Source organism: Schistocerca nitens, chromosome 8 (genome assembly GCF_023898315.1).
Source record: "Schistocerca nitens isolate TAMUIC-IGC-003100 chromosome 8, iqSchNite1.1, whole genome shotgun sequence".
Taxonomy (NCBI): domain Eukaryota; kingdom Metazoa; phylum Arthropoda; class Insecta; order Orthoptera; family Acrididae; genus Schistocerca; species Schistocerca nitens.
In genome coordinates this window covers 598,809,372-598,822,525 of record NC_064621.1, presented here as the reverse complement: position 1 = coordinate 598,822,525, position 13,154 = coordinate 598,809,372, and the positions used below count along the sequence as shown (strand labels likewise).

The following is a 13,154-nucleotide window of genomic DNA, read 5'->3' as shown; positions in this document are numbered from 1 at the left end:
ACAGGTGTAGTTGGGACAGCTTCCCATATATTGCTGGGAATGCTGTTCTGACTGTTGTAGAACAGTCTGAGACATCAGTTTCAATTGTAAGCCCGAAAGAAGATGTATGATTGGAGTTTTGGTAGGGCAAAGTAGAATTGGCAGAGATGAAATAAGCAGGGATTCATGGTTTGGAGACAAAAGGAATGACCGAAAAAATAGTTTAAAAAGGTTAAGGATAAGAAAGTGAGAACTTTGGTCAAAATGATGTGATGAAAATAAATTGCAATTACTATATAGAGAGTTATGCAGGAAGTTAGAAAGAAGGTCAGCAAATGTTTTTATGTAAGGAAGAAGTAGTAAGCTCACTAGTAAATGAATAAGTTCAATTATAAATTGTTGTGTGTGAAAGCAAGTAAAAATGCAGTGAATTGTAGTATGGCTCTTAATAATGTCATTGGCTGTTGCATCAGCAGATATTCAAACTGCACAACAGAGGGCGAGATGTGTGTGTATTAAAGACAGATACTGTAGAGATTAAGAAAGTATAGAAATATTAAGGAATAAAGACTGGATAATTGAGTTTTGGAGAAATAAGGAATGCCAGTAATGAAGGTACAAGAGTGTGGGATGGAAGAAAGCCGAAACAGCAGTGTATAGCAATAATGGAAATGCTTGGATAAGACAGTATGTAAAATGAGGGGAAGGCAAACATTAGTCGACACATACCAATGTTTGGTGAATAGACGCACATAATAGAACAAAGTGTTCCTTAGCTTTGAAGCTCTAGCTCTTTTTCTAGAAGAAAGTACACATATTCACATATACAACCACACAGTCAGCCAGAGACACACTACCACAGCCATGGCAACACTGGTTACTGATTATTAACTTTACTCTCTCTTTTATTTAATATTATTTACTAGGTCGTTTTGTCTGAAGACGCTCTGCTAGTAAGTAACTGCATGCAATGCTGAATCAAACAGCAATAATTGAAAAATAGATTCTTTATTTTTTGATGCTTTGTGGAGAAGAAGAAAAAGTGAAACATACCCTGTACACAGGAGTAAATATTTTTCAGTTGCATTTCTTGTTATCTTTAATAAGGCTGTCTCATTGAATGTTTGCATAAGATGGTTCAACAAATTATTTTTTACTGTGTATATATAAAACATTAGGCATGTATTTTCTTTGTTGTTTGGTTAGTGTCATTGGTGGTGTGGGTGGTGGTAGTAGTAGTAGTTCATGTTGTTGTTGTTGCAATACATTACAATTCAACTTCTTGTTGACACTGATGTTAACAGAGATGATTCACTAGCTCTCTTGTGTAGGTAAGGGGAAGGACACAGTGTGCCAATCCAGTTGCTATGATTTTAAGAGAGCATTTGTTTAATTTGGTCACTTTAAGGGATTAAACTCAGCATACTAGTGCAGTAACTAAGATACTGAACTCCTCATCTGTCTGTTAAGATTTAGATTTGCTGTGATTTCCCAAAATCAATCAAGGCAAATTCTAGGAGCTTTGAAAGGAGCACATTTTTCCCTGATCTGAGCTTGTGTTTCACCTCTCTTGTCAGTAGCATAGTAACCTTAATCTTCCTTTTTTAATTCAGTGATATGGTTAGTTTAGCCTAAAGCATACCGAATATGACTGCTGCTCCTTGTTTCTTGGAGGCTGCTGTGAAGGTGGAGGAATTGAAGGAATGTTTGCTGCCTTCTGCTCTGGTTCTCCTGGCTGGCTTTCCTTGTCATCTGGAGTAGAGCATGGTGCTGGTGCTTTCCTCTTGACAACTTTTGGAGGAGTGTCTCCAGGAGCCCTACGCGGTGCCACAAGGGGACTTGGATCTTCTGGAGAACTCTTTCCTGCTGCAGCTATTTCTTGTTGTTGCTGTGACAGCTGCTGCTTCTGGGCAGCCTATATAAACCAAAAATCTCAGGTTAGTAACTGTTATGAATACTTTATTTGTGTAAAATCATACTTTATCTTTGGAAATCAAAATTATATGTTGTCACTGAGGAACTATGGTTACTACAGTATGTGAAGCAAAGCAGGCAATTGGGACAGTGAGGCTGCAGACTTAAATCTGACAGATACTTAAATTTTTATATACTTACCATTGCTCACAAACAGATAATCATGTAGCATATGAAATAAACATTACATTTTAAATTACCTTCACAGAAGTGACTAAAGTTCACCAAGAAAAATAACATATAGCACGGTTTCAACAGATATGTGTCTAAGGTGAATCTCTGGCTTTTGAACCAAAAGCCTTTAATCTTGATACGAAACTGCAATGTCATAGTGAAAAACAAACAATGTAAAGAGTAAAGTAACCACTCACTATAAAGTTGAGGCATCATGCAGTTGACAGACACATAAATTAGACAAACATAGCAAAGCTTTTAAAGTGTTACTTCCTCAGCTCATTGCTAGATGATATCCCTCTGTATGTGACAGTGCCATCTGCGGTATACATCGCACTCATGGTCTTTTACCATGCCCAATGTTGGTGGCCTCCCCCAGAGGGTATGGCAGGTGGCAAAGCTACTTTGTCATGCTCTCCTCAAAAGCCAATCAAACATTGGATGACGACATCTCACGCGACAAGCCAATTAGCAAGAAGCTTGGCAGCAGACAATCATGCAGAGTGCATGTGTCCCTCCACATGATATTTACAGCTGGCTCTGCTGGGTCTCTATGGCAGTCTTCAGCAAGCTTGTAGCAGGAGTTCAGCTAGTGTCACCACTGATGATCTTTGGATGGCTGCTCTGAAGTTTGCTTGTAACTTCCTTTGTATTCTGTTCTTACGAGGTTGAGTGTTCAAATAGAGGAATCTTAATTTGGACTGGTTTTTGTGTAGTTGTTCCTGACAATGCACTGATGCAGTTTTGTTGAGCTGACGAGCTACTTGTCAGCTAGCTACATCACAACAGTGATGCAGTCAGCACTGATTTGAATCATATACTACGTATGCTCCCTTTCTGCTGATGGAGTGTGGTCTGTTGTCTATTATTTGTTGCTGTTGTCATTGTGGATGTTTGAGTACTTCAGGCTCCATCTTGCATTCTACGATTCCAGTTCTGGCAGTGGTTATTCTTCTGGTTTTGGCATCTTGTGGACATTGTTGCTTGCTGCTTGATCATTTGCATACCCTCTTAATGGCACAAATGCCAGATCTCTCCCATGTCCTTACAGTTGTCACTGCTGTTCTCAACTCAGGAACAGCTCTTGTGATGACTTGGGGGATCAAGATCATTTTTAATGTCAATGTTCGGCATCCGTCTCCAGTATTCCACCCTTTTAACCTGACCTAGGAATATTGGGCAACTTACGTTGACAGCTGAAACATTTCGAGACCCATGGGATCCTTGGTGATGTTACAAAATGTGCTTTTTTGTTGGCTAACGCCAGAGCTTCAGTATAGGAGCTGATGAAGTAGCTTTTCCCGACAGGGTATCTGGTGACTTGAGCTACTCAGACATTAAGAACAGGCTTGGGACCTACTTCTGGCATCTGCTTTTGATTTCCACCATCCATTGTACCTTTCATTGCACTTCCAAGAAGCTTGGACAGTCATATAAAAATTAGTGGCTACTCTGCAGGGCCTGACTTGCAAATGTCACTTTCAGTGCAAAAACGGAAACTGTGGACTTCCTTATGCCGACGTAGCTGTTCGTGACATGTTACTTGGCCACAGTCTAGATGCCGAGCTCTGTGAAGATATCCTTCATCTCCACACTCAGATGTTGGATGAATGTTTCCTCTTTTCCATGCGTTGGAGCAGTCCCAGGCCTTGGGACGGGCACTCAAGAGTGCTGACTTTGCTGTGTTTCAGGCAGATGGTTGCCATTCCACAGGCCCTGCCATCGTGCCCACAGCTGTGCCCACTGCAGCAAGCTACAGGGGCCTTGAGTGACCCCTAGGTTTTGAGACATGTCTTCCAGTGCACCTCGGAGGCAATTTTGCTCCCTGTGCTGGGTGACACACAGCAGGACATCTTGTAACCATCGCCACACAACATGTTCCTTTTGCCACAACTCAGGCCACATTGCCAAGGTATGCTTACAATGCCTTCGTCATACCATCTTGCTTCCTGCACTCACTTGGTTAGCTTAGGGTTGGCAGCCATCTCACCTTCTGTGGGTTTGAAAGAGGTAGGGTGCAGTGCACTGTCACATGGCCATTGGGCAGTACTCTTGGAAGTCATTGTCCATGGTCACCCCCTTTGATTCCACCTGGACAGGAGCTCTTCCAAAACCATCACCAATAGTGCTGTATATTCATTGATCGGGTCCTTGTGGCTGTCTCCATTTTCCAGGACTGACTGGCTGCAATGAAGAGGTTATTTGCAGTAAGGGTTATTGCTCTGTCCAAGTCCAGTACAAATCAGCACAGGCAGTGACCATGATCTTGGTAACCCATTTCCTCACAGCCACTAATAGCCACAGTTTTAAATCTTGTGGGGCTGGCGGTCCAGGATGAAGATCACAGTGTTTGCTTGTGTGAGCAACTCTGTTCAAAGTATTGCCACCTATTCCCCAGTTCGCAGGGTGGCATCAAGGGCTTCTTTTTTGACCTCCAGTCATCAGGTTGGTTAGCAGCAGTTTGCAAAGCATTTCTGTCTTTGCCCTTTAGAGCAGTATAGGTGGGGCAGCTGGTATCCTCCATGATCTGGTTGATGTATTCTAGTCTCAGTCTGTCTCTTGTACTTTTCCCTTCTGCTGTCCTTTCAATGATACTTTTAATGATACCATCATTTCTCAGCAGATGGCCAGCCCATGTGTCCTTTGTGCATTGGGTTACCTTCAGGAGACAAGGCTTATCTTTCTCCACTCTGTGGAGTACCTCTTTGTTTGATACCTTATCTACCCTGGAAATCTTGAGCATTCTGCAGTAGCATCACGTCTCAAAGGCTACTATTTATGTTTTTGTGCTTCTACAAGTGTCCATGTTTCACTTCTGCACAGCAGCACTCTCCACACAGACATCTTTGTGAGGTTTTCCTGAGCTGGTTGTCTATGCTGCTAGATGTGCAAAGTTTCTTCTCTCGTTAAAAGCAGCTTTTGCCCAGTGGATTTGGCTTGCAATATCCCACTTTGACCTTCCATCTGATGCAATTTTGTACCCTATGTGGGCAGAGAATTCAACGGTCTCCAGTCACTCATTGTTAAGTGAGCATTGGGCAACAGTATTTTGTCTGCTCATGACTAAGATTTTTGTTTTACCTTAAGTGATTTTTATATTATAGGAAGAGTTGAGGGTGGTTTCCATCTGGACCAGCATGGTTTGTAATTGTTCTGCATCTTCATTTAACACTGCAGTGTCATCAGCAAGTCTCAGCATGTGTGTGTTCTTACTATGAATTTTAATTACTTCTATAGTCCCTAGTTTTTCCCTTGCTTCATCTACTGCCCTCTGAATGTACCCATTGAACAATACAAGAGAGTGTGTGCAGCTCTGTATAACCCGATTAATAGTAGCTTCTTCTTGATGTTCTCCACACGTTATCACAGCCACGTCTTCTCAGTACAGTCTCTGCATTACTCTTCCGTCCATATACTATCTGCCAGTCTCTCTCAGCACCTTGCCAGTGTACCCTGTCAAATGCTTTTTCTAACTTCATGAGAGCAATGTATATTTTATTGACCCTTCTTTAGTCTTTTCTCAAGAATTAATCATAAGCTGAGTATTGTGTGCCTACACCTCTTCTAAAGCCAAACTTGTCATCTGTGATCAAGCCTGTCCTGACCTCTCTCCATCTGGGAATGATAGAGGTCAAGATCCTCGAGGTTTGTGTTACTAATTTAGGGTCCTACATTGTTCACATCTGATTTCAGATGCTTTCTTTGGTATTGGCACAGTGATATACTTCTTAAAGTCTTTTGGGAGCTCCCCGGTTATATAACTTGTATGAGATGGAACTGTTATTCACATAGCTGTTCTCTGGCAGCCACAGAATTTGATGATGTACCAGTAGAACTCTTCTTGATTGGTATATCATCAACTCCTGTGGCTTTCCCAGGTTTTGGCTGCATGACTGCTAGGCCAAACTCATCACACAAGATATAGTCTCCCGCTTCTTCCAGATCAATTTCCTCATCATTCTCCAGTTCCAGATCCTCATTATTTCATGCATACAGTTTTTCAAGGTACTGTTTCCACCTTTCTACTATGTCTTTCTGCTCATGTAATACTATTCCATCTTCAATTTGGGCTCCACTGCATTTTATTTGAATCTTTCCAAATAATTGTTTAATTGATTTACGGGGCTGATTCCAGCCATCCTACGATCATTTCTCAGACTTCTTTGCATTGGTCCTCCAAGAATTGTTGTTAAGACTTTTTTGACTCTCAGTTGATTTCATTCCTCAGTGCTCTATATTACCTTAGTCACTCCTTAGTGCAATCTTGTTTCAGGTTACATCTTACAATTATTTTTGTTACTATGCTTTCTGTAATCCATTCTTTTTTATGCTTTGCTTTCTGTCTCCCAACTGCTTTGTTTGCTGCTCATAGGATATTCCTTTTCAATGGCTCCCATCTTTCTTCAACATTTCTGGTATTGTTCATAACTGTTGCCATGTTTCTCCTCAAGTTACCTTCTAGTAGGAATGTGAGTGCATGCAACGACTGTGATATGACTTTCAAATGATAGAGCACAGCAATCAGTCATCCTTTTCTTTCAGGTTTTATTAGGCAAATTTAGATTTCAGCTAGTGCTTAGTCTTTATCAATGCACTATTTCATGGTATCAATGCATGTCCTAATATGTCGGTCCTTTGTTGTTTGGGCTTCTGTCACAGTTCATTCAAGATTACTAATAGTAGTCTAGGCACTATGTGGAATCTTGATTTGCCTAATAAAACCCGAAAGAAAAGGATTATTGATTGCTGTGCTCTATCATTTGAATGTTGCCATGTTTGTTTGTTCCTCATATGTCGACCTCATGATATCACTCTTTATTCTATTCAGATCCCATTCCTTACAATTTCTTTTCTTTAACATTTTTGAATTTCAGATCATGTGCCCCTATCACTGTGTTATGGTCACTATCAATGTCTGGGTAGCTCCTACAGTCTCTCATTTGATTCCAGAACCTTTGTGTAACAGGAATGAAGATGTTCTGTCCTCCTACCTCCAGCATCTTTCCTTGTATACCTTCTCCATGGATGGTGTTGAAACCACATATGTTCTGCACAGAATTCTTCTAATTTATCTCCCCGTTAATTTCTATCTTCAAGCCAAAAGGTCCATCTCTTCCTTTTCCCACTGATGCATTCAGGTGTTCCATATTGATCCGATTGTCTCATCCTTTGACCATGTTTACAGCCTCTTTTATCTCACTGTACACTCTTTCCATCTCTTCTTCATCATAGGTTGATGTTCGCATGTACAGTTGGATTATTACTGTCTTATTCAGCTTTGTGTTCAAGGGCTTCACCCCCAGTATTACTCCCCACCTGGATGCAGGGAGTTTTGCAAGGTGCATACCTCCCACTTGCCTTGTGGGACAGGATGAAGAAGGAGTTGAGACTGCCTAGAGGCAGGTAGTATTGTGGAACTAATTTCCAACAGTTTGTGGGCTACACCATTGGTCACTGTAGAGAAGTACGATGGCACCGTCTGCCTGTGTGGCAACTTTAAGGGAATGGTGAACCTCGATACCTATCCTCTTCCACAGCTGGATGAATTCATGGCAAAGCTAGGCCACAGGGTTATCATCCCCCAAAATTGACCTGGTGGATACCTATCTATAGTTACCTTTCCACGAAACCAGCCAGCAAATAGTGGTGGTCAGTATGCCTTCTGGATGCTGTAAATACAAAAAACTCACCTTTGGTGTTAGTTTGACTCCAGATTTGTTACAGCATTACCTCAGACCCCGGCTCTGCGATGCCCTTGGATCAATAAACTACCTCGATGACATTTTTGTCACTGCATTCTCAGCTGATGAGCACCTGTGTAACTTGACATACTGTTTTACATCCTCCTTCAGGCTGGGCTCACTGTCTATTTGGACAAGTGCTCCTTCCAAACTGAGATCGAGTATCTATGTCATGCCTTGTCAGCATTTGGTGTCTGGCCCACAACCAAGCACAAGTGCACCATCGTTAAGCTCCCACTTTTGGCAGTTCCTACAGACACAGAGTCTATCCTGTAGCTCTCACATTTCTCTTTTATTGTCATCACTGGGGCATTGTCATGACCAAGCACATGGCCCAACAACATATATACTGGAAGGGATCTAGAAGGACATTGAGTTGCTCCTTTGTGCGTGGACTCTTTGCCTTATAAGGTTGCTCCTCCTTGATCTCATTTTCCCTGGCCAAAGCTGTTGGAGCCATGGAGCTGATTCACCTGGATTTTGCAGGGGCCTTTCTTGGGGACAGTTGGCTCACCAGTCCTACACAATCCACATGCTGCTGCAGCTTTTTTCAGTGGAAGGCCTTTCCTTTGAATTTGTCATGGAAAATGGCATGCAGCAAGACAGTCCTAACATAAAAAGGAAGCTGAAAGGTGGAAGGAATATACAGAGAGGCTATGCAAGGAAAATATACTTGGAAACAATATTATAGAATGTGATAAAGAAATGTTTCCAAGGGAGTGAGACAGGATTGTGGCCTATCCTGAGACAGCAATGGAATTGTTAATTTGGTAATGGATGGAAGTTTGCACAGTAATAAGTGTAGAGGGAGACCAAGGCCTGAACATAGTAAGCAGGTTTGTACAAATATATATTGCAATAGATATGTAGAAATAAAGATACTTTCACAGGACAGAATAGTGTGGAGAAATGAATCAAAGCAGTCTTTTTGGAATGAAGAACAAAACGAGAGTATAATGGCCTGAAACTGATAATGGCACTGAAAAGTATCAATGACTAGTTGCAGTCTCCTTTGACAATTGGCCACTGAACAACAGCGACCAAGTTCAATAAGATTGATCGGGGATAAAATAACAGTTCCCATTTTGATGTGATAGATAGTACCATAAATTAATATGCATTGCACCCACTGATCTTTGGTCACAGGAGGAGACAGCACCTTATTCATTGCTTTATCAGTTGTATCTTACCATCATCTCCTTGATGTGATGCTGTATAAAACCCATCCCACACTCAAAAGAAGAATACATATATATTTCTTACACTTAGTTTGCTTGCCAGTTCCTCAAATAATGGAGACTAAGTACAAATAAAGCTTGAAATTTCATCCAAAGTTAATTAAATTATGCTTTATACCAAAGTGTTGCCATAAAATACTTAATATCCACTCTGGAACTCCACAAAAATTCATTTCAGTGATGCACAGTAGTATGATTTCCATGTGCATGGCACATGTGTGTGTGTGTGTGTGTGTGTGTGTGTGTGAGAGAGAGAGAGAGAGAGAGAGAGAGAGAGAGAGAGAGAGAGAAGCCTGTAACCTCGTAACAATTGTGCCAGTGTATTGTCAGGAGCAACTACATAAGGAGTTCAAATTAAGCCACTTATTCAAACACCCGTGTCATAAGAAATTACTGCAAAGGAAGTTACAAGAAGGCTTCAAAGCAGCTGCTTCTCTTTTCTTCAAAGGTCTTTTTAATTATCCTGTAGGTGACATGTATGCTTATCCGGCCTCGCATTTGTTGTCTTGCCATTCCAGTGTCACAGCTCTGCACTTTTTGACACTCATTTTTTTATACAGTTGTACTCTCCTTTGCCTGTTTCATTTCCTGTACTTTTATATTTTCACCATACATGAATTAAATTGAGTATCTTGTGTGTTATCCAAGGATTGCAAGTGGACTTTTGCCTTTTTGTCTTATTGATCCTCTACTGCCTTCAGTATTGCATCTAAAAAAGTTACATTTTTTTAAAGTCCATTCTCCTGTTTTAGTCAATTATTGCATAGTGCTTCATTTGAAACTGTCAACATCATTTAATCCCTCTGCTTTATACGAGTCTCATTTGGGTCATTCCATGCCAAGTGGTCTAAACCTTCCCACCATCATGTCTCCAATTTTCTTCAAATTTTATCTGTAGCACTAGTCAAGTGCTAAATTAAGTTTCTCAAGATTTCAAGCCTCTAGCTGCAATACTTGCTGATCTAGACCCCCTTGTCTGAAGGGTAGTAAGTTCGCATGCGCGCGACATCAGACAAAATGCCATTTTTGGGGTCTCATAAAATTGAAACCAATTCATAAGAATGGTTAGTAAGATGAGACCCTGTACAGTTTTTTGTGCTGATTCAAACGAAATTAATTATAAGATTACTGATGCAAAATCCGGTCAAACAAGTCGACTCAAAGTGTACCCCTAATTCTGTCGTGACTTAATGCGACAAATTTTGACCAATATTCAGACTGCAATAATTTCCTTGCAGATAAAGATATGGACTTGAACTTTTTACCAAGTCTTATCTTTGTGCTGGACATAATACAGCTGGATTTCCAACTACCCAGGCTTTATAGTCGCCTTGCAAAATCTCTTCAAATTTGGCAGTGTCAGCGCAAATGGCTTTATTTACCAAAGTTCAAAGCCCATTACTACAAAATAGTCAGCCTGGATTTAATTGTGAATAGTATCATCTGAAAGAGAAAATTTTGCTCTACAAGATGGATATATTTTTCTTTTGCAACGCTTCCATTAAGTGCTTATTTACTCAGGTCAAAGTATCTTATATTTTGTGTGCGCAGTGCCCTGCGTTGGTCCATGATGGCTGAGCCATTACTGGTTATCACAATAAAACCAGCATCCCCATCGCCATAGGGGCCACGCCCGATAGCCATGCAGTAACAGCCACGGGTGGGTATCTTTACTGCAGGTTCCCAAGCCTGATTACAGGGTGTCTTTACCACAGGATCCCAAGCCTGATTGTGGGTTTCTTTATGCAGGTTCCCAAGCCTGTCTTCCTCAGTTACTTCATCATTCCGAAAGCATCGTTGATTTGCAAGAGAATGCTTTCAGGAAAACTGTATTGCCGACCAGATGATGTCACTGATGGAGCTGGAATAACACCAATGATAAGTTGTTCTGGAATCCAGCAAGTATCACGTCTTAAGGGCCAATAAAATGAACTTGCAGGACCATGAGGATGCATAAAGCTTATGAAAGCATCTTTCTGTTCGACTGAGATTTCAACGATGTTTCCAATCCACCATTTCTTTTCATAAATGCAAGCAACATACTGCCCAGGCTGAAGATCCATGACTTGAACTACTAGTTCAGCAGCACTAATTTTGGCCAAAAAAGATGTCGCATCATTTGAAACTCTACTGACCTGAATTGTCGTCATATCAATGGGCAAAAAATGGTGGTTTTCTCTTGTGCCAGCTAGAGTGTGCCCTTGCAGGAATCTTTCTTCTTGAGAAGCTTTTTCTTCTTCAACTTCCTCTTTGCTGATGAAAAAGAATTTGATTCCATTGATATTATCATTGCAGAAGTTGAAAAGATCTTTGGGTGTTAGAATCTGGTTTTCATATGGACGTTGCAAACTTGCTCTTGCTGCCAACCGTTTTGTTGTGCCTCCAATGCCATCACAAGGCGACTTTCCATGGCTTGTTCCAAAGAAATTCCATTCTGCTGTTATTTCAAAATCTTCTTTGTGATAGCATAAGTTGAGAAAATTCTTGAAATTCTTATATTGTGCAGCTGAACCATCACTGAAGTAGTGGATGTGGCTTATTTTGGAAAATTGCATCTTCAGGTAATTGATTACTTTTCCAATGTAAACATGGACAGTAATCGTATCGTGTCGAAGGCAGTCACTAATAACACAAAGATTCACACATTGCACCTCTTCGTTTTCACAGTAGTAGACTACAAATGGATGAACTGTTGCTTGACTGTTTTCCCAGTGAAAGCCTTGCACTGCATCTTGAACAATAAATGAATAGTTTTCAGCAAAATCCATTAGTATTATGAATTCGCCTTCTTTCAAATCAGTTTTGAGAGCTTTCAGGTGCTGGCTTTGATGCTTGGCGATGTAGTGATGACAAGACAGGTTCCAAATTTTTGCTGCAATATCTTCAACATACTCTTCTGTTGAAAGCTGCTTTGTTTCTAAAGTATCCCTGTCGGTATGAATCCATTGTTTGTACTCAATCGGTTCTTCAGGGTCATTATCTTCAAAATATGTTGCAATAACTGCTTCTACACCTTCTGGACCAGGGCAGTTTTCACAACGATGAAGCATACAATCCTTGTTTTCCAAGCTGCAAACAGCTTTGCTAAGAATTTCCTTGTAGTCTTCATTGATTGATGCACCAGTGAGCATAAGCTTGACATTTTGGTGTATTGTACAGACACAAACTGAGTGCATTCCAGCAGAGCCAACTGTAACACACCATTTTGGTCTAAGCTCGCAAAACTTTGAGAAGCCAATTTCTGGTCCATTTTGCTTCTGATAAGACACGTACATTTCCTTCAAATTGCAAAGCAACAACCGCTTTTGCTTGTACACCTTTGTTCCTGAAATTCTCACAGGCACACAGTCTTTCTTCCCTGGACAAAGTCTGCTGAATTCGTCATCTTGAAAAAAGTCATGTACTTTCTGGACAACTTCATCTGAAAGCTTCCTTCCTTGCCGATTTGCTGGAAAAGCTAGAACACCTTGCTCATTCTTCAGTTTTCTCGCTTGCTTTACCATTCTTTCTGATACATTAAATGCTGTTGTCGTATCTTTAATTGTCCAGCTTCTTGGAACCAAGGTCAATATTTGAACTTTTGTCCTACGATTTGACACTTTACATTTTTCTTTCAACTCTTCTATAAGATTATCAAGATCTGCACAATTACTGCATGGGCGACTTTTACTTGAACTTGGCTGTTCATCGTAATTGATTCCTACAGCAGCAGCAATTTGATTCCCAATTAAACTTTGTGCATCCAAGATCTTTCTTTTTGCATAGCTTGGCTTATCTCTTTTACTTAGTTGTCTTCTTTTCAATGGTGAAGCACCAATAAATGATAAACTTTTGTTGATGGCTGGTTCAGTTTCATCCGTTGTGAAATCTTGTTCAGATTGGGTTGATAGTGATGATGAATCTTCTAGCTTTTGGTTCAGTGCCGACATGCAGCGAGGGCAAAGCTTCTGACCAGGTTTTATATCAATCACTTCTTTTTTCTTTAACAGGCAAAGTTTGGCAGCTGTTTCATTATCAAGCAGTCTAAGTCCAGCTTTTACATTGTGAT

General features: G+C 40.7%; 1 protein-coding gene across 1 annotated transcript in view; it reads right to left on the bottom strand.

The window, feature by feature from the left end:
• The window catches only part of LOC126199303 (transient-receptor-potential-like protein), a 212,081-nt gene that overhangs the window by 13,920 nt on the left and 185,007 nt on the right, over positions 1–13,154 (bottom strand). The window contains exon 19 of the mRNA XM_049936138.1: positions 1,622–1,894. Coding sequence (XP_049792095.1) covers positions 1,622–1,894 — 273 coding nt within the window. The remainder of the gene's footprint in view (positions 1–1,621; positions 1,895–13,154) is intronic.